This window comes from Quercus robur, chromosome 7 (genome assembly GCF_932294415.1).
Source record: "Quercus robur chromosome 7, dhQueRobu3.1, whole genome shotgun sequence".
NCBI lineage: Eukaryota > Viridiplantae > Streptophyta > Magnoliopsida > Fagales > Fagaceae > Quercus > Quercus robur.
The window spans coordinates 26,418,589-26,425,506 of record NC_065540.1 but is presented as its reverse complement, the minus strand read 5'-3'; the positions used below and the strand labels follow the sequence as shown (position 1 = coordinate 26,425,506).

Genomic DNA, 6,918 nt, shown 5'->3' with positions numbered 1-6,918 from the left:
AGCTGTATTAAAGTACGGCGGGGGAACATATAATTTCATGTGCTATGAAAAAGTTTTTTTTTTTTTAAGTGCTCCAGAGGACAAGAACTTAAATATTTTCCTTGTTTTGGCAGAAAATAATTTGATTGATGCAGCTGAAATTTTTTTTTTTTTTGAAAACAGCTGAAATTTTGTTCAATAAATAACTTTTTCCAAAATCAATGAAAAATAATATAAAAAAAGGAAACGAAAATAATCAGCCACATCTGATGCCACTATTATAACCTTCACCACTATCACTTATATGAAACGTTAATGAATATTTGTGCAAATCAAATATCTCAAAATGTTTTTTAACTTCATTTTCTTAATTACAACTAAATATAAGAAAAAAAAAATTCAGGAAAACAAACTCAACGGAGGCATGGTGATAACATCAATAAAAGTTTTCTGGACGTAAACGAAATTAGCTAAGAACCCAATAGCTTGACGAATTTTGACATTCAAAAATATTGGTAAATTATTTTTTATATTTTTTATTTTTCTTTTGGTATAGATATATAGTTAAAAGGAAATGTGAGATTGGAACTTCAGACATTGGACAAAGATAGATACTATTACTATTGCGCTATTGGGATATTTACTTAAACCATTTTGTTGGAAGGCTTGTATACACTACGCAGGAGCATTTGCAGCTTGGATTGTCAAAAGCTCGAGATGAACACATACATAAGCAAGAAGGAACACGAATTAGACGAGATCAAGGGTCAAATATCCTGAAACATTAATTACAAATTGGCTGGATTGATACACATTCATTGCAAACCTGCTAGGAATAGTGTTTGGAATTAACTCCCCCGCACATTCTCCATATTTCAGGAGAATCTTAACGCATTTTGGCTTACAAAAACATTTTCGGGAAAATGTACACCCAAATGCCCCTCCAACCATGGACTGCTAACAAACCAAACACCTTCAACATCAAAAATCAGCAACAAGAACCAAAATTCTACAATGTTCTTCACTTTCTTCACTGTGATTTTATACTATCAAGACTCTCTGAAACTGTTCGCATCCTAGGCCGCATCTCTGGATCAAGTTCAGTGCAATTTAGTGCAATATGAAATGCTACAACAACTTGCTTCTTTGCATACACTTCAGGCAGAAGTGCTGGGTCTATGACCTCAGATAGGGGGTGTTCTTCTCGAAACGCTTTCCTCACAAAACTCTCTAGCATCTTACCATTGTTTTCTGGTCCTGCATCTGGCAGCCTACCAGTCAACATCTCCAACATCACAATACCAAAAGAGTAAACATCACATTTCTGAGTGAACTTGTTGCCAGGCATTCGAACCTCAGGTGCCAAGTACATGTTAGAGGAAGCTGAAATTCTTGAATCCAATGAAGAGGTAAAGATGGTTTGGTTAGAGTTCTCCTTTTTGGATGATGAATTGGTAAATCTAGAGGTACTTGAAACAAGACGGGTGAGTCCAAAACCGGAAATGTAAGGCTGGAGGTTATCATCAAGAAGGATTTTTGTTGATTTTATGTTGCCATGAACATATTTTCGGGGGCTAAACTCATGGATGTACATTAAACCTCTAGCTGTTCCTTGAGCAATTTTTAACCTTGTTGCCCATGTAAGCGGAGGCAAAGAATTGGAAGGACCAGGACCACCTGCAATTATTTAACACCATGGAGAAAACATCATCGTTACAATGCTCACAAATAATGATGGTCATAAATTACAACATCCATTAACCAAAGTTAGGGAAAAATTCACTAATTATGCCACAATATGACAAGTTTTAACAAGGACACAATAATTGCTTGTTGTATGTGCAATATATGAAACATGTGTCATTGATCTAGTAGAGTAACAAATATTTTATCTATCTATGAACAAACCGGATAGCTACCATTAGTCGCGTGAAATGCAGCTTTAAATCACAAGAAGACAACTGTTGCCGGTGGTTCATATTTTTGCTACATGTCACCAATGAATATTGACTGAATGGAAAACCATGCAATTTAAGGTCACCCAAAATGGGGTCTATCAATTACATTTAGGTCTTGTATCTTTAAGAATGATCAACAGGACCACACCACTCAGTACAGGTTTTGACATACGCCTCAGGTGTACCAAAAGAATACAAAAGAATGATACCAACAGGTGTACCAAAACCAAGCTATCAGACAGAACACTCTGAAAGAGTTTCATTCGTCTGGTGCACAAGCACTAAAAACCACAAAAGGCCCAAAATCATGTGGAATATTTATCATCAGCTCAAAACAGAATATAAAGGAGAAAGAAAAATCAACACTAGAAGGTTCAAAATGACAACTGATCCCATTACCATTGCTTACTAATAGGTTTTTAAATGGTAGCTGTCAAAATAAAATTTTAACTTGGACACCTCAGTATAATCATGCAGTTATACATTCATCATCATTGCTCATCACAGATAATGGTAACAACTTGCTATAATTCTATTGAATGAAAATACTGCAGGTCATTTTGATTTGTACAAGAAAATAATTCAAATGCTATGTTAAAAAAATAAATAAATAAAAAAACTCAACTGAAAATACTATGCAGTTACACCGTACAAATTTGAGATTGAGGCCCATTAACTCAATGTTTTAGATATTCAAAAGTTAAGCATTAGTGAAGTTGTAAATTGATTCAAATTTCAGAGTTGTTCCTGACAGTTTTATGAATGACCATTTCTTTTACATGAACAATCAGATCATGGTTAACCCAGCAGATGCCGGATATCAAATTATTGACTGTAAGTTTTGTTCAGAACACACTGATGAAGATCTCTATGATGCACATTATCTTAAATCAATTCTGCTACGTTTACATTCAATGAAACCTAAAGATGAGAGGTGATTAGAAGTACATTAGTCTGCCAAAGTAACTCAATTTTACTTCAATGTAATCATAGCCTAAAAGAGCAAATCACCCCCAAGCAAATGAAATTCTAGCAACGGTGGATACCATGATTACAGAATTTAGGGGGGAAAATTTTATATAATTTAAGATTACAGGGTTAATTGGTTAAAGCAATAGCTTATGTTAGAGAGCAATAGCACGGATACAATGACACATCAGGAGAGAAAGAAGGAAATATAGAGTCAGAGGAAAAAGAAACAACATGAATACATAATCATGGAAAACATTATAATTTCTAGCAAATGTAGCAAATATTCCTTACAAGTTAACATTTCTCTTTGTTTGGTATTTTTACTTTATTCAAACATCAATCTTACCTTGGATTTGTCCAATAGTTTGGCACAGGAGAAATTCTTTCCAAATCTCTAGCGGTGCGTTTGGATGACATGATTTGGCCATTTGATTTGAATTTTGGGTGATTAAAATCCAAATATCTAGTTTGGACAATTTAAAAAAGTCAAGGATTTGGATTTGATAAATCCACCAAGGATTTTAAACCTTTAAAGTGTTTGGATTTGAAATACCTCCTAAAATCAATGGATTTTAAATCAACGCATTTCAAATTTATTAATTTAAAATCCAAATCCAAATCTAAGTTTTCAAACACAATAATAGTGGTTCTTACAGGTGGGCCCACAGTACTACTCAGTATGTTAAAAGGAGAGATATAAAACAAGAGTACACTACTGAACAATTGTGCTCATAGTAAAGGCCAACTCTAATATTTAATCCCACTCCTCTTGTGGACTTTGACTTTAAGTTGTTGGGTAACCACTAACCATGTGAACACATGATGAGTCTTAAGACAACTCAATTCTGTTTGAATTATATAGGAAGAATAAATTAAAAATCTTCATTGCTAAAATAAGTGTGATTGTTTAATAAATTATTTTGCTAAGAAAAAAAAAAGTGTGGGATTTTGAGTTTGACCAAGTTGTACCTAATAAGAGGAAGTGAAGTTCCAAAAAAACTATCTTTAAAAATTGCTTAGGGCCCATTTGATAGAGGAGTTTGATTAATGTTGTTTGTATTTTTTTGAAATACGTGTGGGTAAAAAAATGTGTAAAAATGCATGTAATGTTATTTAGAAACTGAAAATGCATTATTTAACAACTCTACCAAACGGGACCTTAATTTATAAACAATTCTTCTACTGCCACAACTTGCATCACTGGACTTTCTCATTGATAGATGAAGCTATATCAAATGCACAAATCTGTTAAAGTAAAATGTTGTTTAACTTTATATGGAACTTGTCTCAATTTTTTATAAGAATCGTATTTTTGAAATTAAAAAAATTATCAACTCCCATATTTAGAAACCTTAGAGTACATTTGGTACGCTGAAAGGAAATTATGATATGAATTGTAATCTTTATTACTAGGAATAAAATGTGTTATAATGTAATAACTAAACATATTCATAAGCTTAATTGTAAGTTATAACATTAGAATAAAACTTAAGATTTATTTTAGGAAATATCTTACTCATATAATTATATCTCATTAAAAATTGTTATTTTTTAAATTTAAGAGAGTATATGTTTTTTTTTTTTTATAATTGTTTTTTTTTTTTTTTTTGAAGCCTTTATTTTTATAATTGTTAGATGTATATGGAAAGTTTATTTATTTGGAAATATATTAAGTTTTGAAATTATTTTACTTACTAAGGAATAACTAATACAACTCTTTTAAAGATGAATAGTTATTTTTCATTTTGAAGAATAGTTATTTCTCATTTTGAAAAATAACTATTCATAAAGAAATACTATTTCTTGTAATAAAATATAACCAAATCAAAGAATAACTAAACTATAAAAATAACTAATCATGCCCAAAATTTGAGCAATATTTTATATATAAAAAATAATATAATATAAAAAAAATTCACAATATTTTCCCCAATAGTTAAATTAGCAAACTTTTACTAATTCATGTATGCTAACATTATTTATTTTTATGACACAATCAAAGTAAATAAAATAAAAAAAAATTAGAAAAAAATAAACTTCAACTACAGAGTCAAAACTCAAAACAAATAAAACACGAAGTCTTACATGTACGTACCAAAATTCACTTATCATAATTCATAAAGAACACGGAAGAGAATGGTTACCATGTAGCGCAGTGTACAAGCTCCCATTGCGAATATAATCACTAACCAACAGCTTCTCATCATTTGCATAGTAATAAGCTCTCAGCCGTACGATATTAGGGTGTTGGACCCTACCAATAGCCTCCACCTCAGACTCAAACTCCTTGAACCGCCACGTGGCATCAGCAGCTTCACTCAATCGCCGAACGGCCACAACAACCGTAGGAACCGCCGCATTGGATCCTCTCCCAGAAACCACTTTATACACTATCCCACTCCTACTTTTTCCCACCACGTACGCCGATGCCCTCAACAAATCCTCTAATTCCAAATTAAACCCCTCGTCGTCCACCACCACGAATTTACCCTTTTGCCCTTCCTCCTCTTCGAAATTACTCCTGAACCCCTCGTCATACTCCTCCAACTTTTCTCTTCCCATTTTGCCCTCCCCACCACTGCCCTTCCATTTCCTCCGAAACACAAGCACCGAAACCAAAACCGAAACCGAAATAACGCACACCACCGCCACCGAAACGACCGATACGACCCGTACGGAATTCGGAGTACCGTCTTTCTTGAAACTTGGGTTAGGTTTTTCTGGTTTTCTCGGAGGCTCTTCGGGACTTTTAAAAACATTAGGGTTTTGAGCTTCCGGACATGGAGTTTCTAACGGAAACCCACAGAGACTAGGGTTTCCAGAGAAAGCAGTGGGACCCTGGTTCAATAAAGACCCAACCTGAGGAATCTCGCCGGTGAGATTATTATGCCGGAGATCCAAATTCACCATCACCGGAAAGTGTCCGTAAGACGCTGGGACTCCGCCGGAGAATTTGTTGAAGGACAAGTTGAGAGTTCCGGTGAGGTTTTGGAGGTCGGAGAGAGAGCTAGGGAGAGACCCATTGAGGGAATTAGAGGACAAGTCAAGGTGGCGAAGGGTTTTGAGGGAAGCGATTTGAGGTGGGATTGGACCTGAGAGAGAGTTGTGAGAGAGGTCGAGGATGAGAAGAGTTGTGGCGTTGAAGAGATGGGAAGGGATGGTGTTGGAGAAGTTGTTGTGGGAGAGAGTGAGTCGGCGGAGCGAGTTGATGAAGCCGAGTTCGGAGGGGAGGTAGCCGGAGAAGGACTTGTTAGGGAGGAAAAGGGTGGTGACGCGGTTGCGAGCGCAAACAATGCCGGGCCAGTGGCATGGGGTTGGGTCGGAGTCGGACCAGGAGTCGAGGACGTGAGTCGGGTCGGAGTCTATGGCGGCTTTGAGAGCTAGGAGAGAGAGTCCGTCTGGGGTTAGAGAAGAAGATAGTGGAAAAGTTATGATAGTGATAATTTGTATTACACTGAGAAAAAAGGTTAGCCGAACAGGCATTTTTCTTTTTCTTCTTGTTTTGGCAACAAGGAGTTGCAGAGAGTGAGTTTGGTGTGAAAAGAAGAAGAAGAAAGAAGAAGAATGGATGTTGTTGCTGATGTTGTGGATTTGAAGTTTGAACTTGGGGAGTGGAAGTGTTTATCGAGGTGGTATTGGAAAGTGGAAAACTGGAATGCGATGCAGAGCAACGTGGCTATGCGGTTTGAATTTTTTCTGAACAATGAAAACCAACTAGCTTTTAGACTTGCTACTATTATATTTTTTTTGCTTTTATTTGTCGGACTCGGATAAGAGCTACATGTTTATTTTTATTTTTAAATATCAGATAAGCTAGCAAATTTTGAAACAAAAGCATCGCCACGCAAATAGTATAATTTTGAAACAAAAGCATCGCCACGTTGTAATCCCCACGCTTTCAAAATATACTTCACAGATTTGTTTTTTCTTTAACACTTTTATTTTTATAAGTTTATTTGGATTGCAAGTATAAATATAAATATTTTTTTGAGAATAAGAATATTTTCTT

At 35.0% G+C, this 6,918-nt stretch overlaps 1 protein-coding gene across 1 annotated transcript; it reads right to left on the bottom strand.

The window, feature by feature from the left end:
- Window positions 1-729: 729 nt before the first annotated feature.
- Window positions 730-6,638, bottom strand: LOC126692957 (receptor protein kinase-like protein ZAR1). The gene is made up of 2 exons (XM_050388789.1): window positions 5,054-6,638; window positions 730-1,656 (listed from the first exon to the last, which is right to left on the bottom strand). The coding sequence occupies exons 1-2, from the start codon at window positions 6,390-6,392 to the stop codon at window positions 1,010-1,012; spliced, it is 1,986 nt and encodes a 661-aa protein (XP_050244746.1). The 5' UTR covers window positions 6,393-6,638; the 3' UTR covers window positions 730-1,009.
- Window positions 6,639-6,918: the final 280 nt, after the last annotated feature.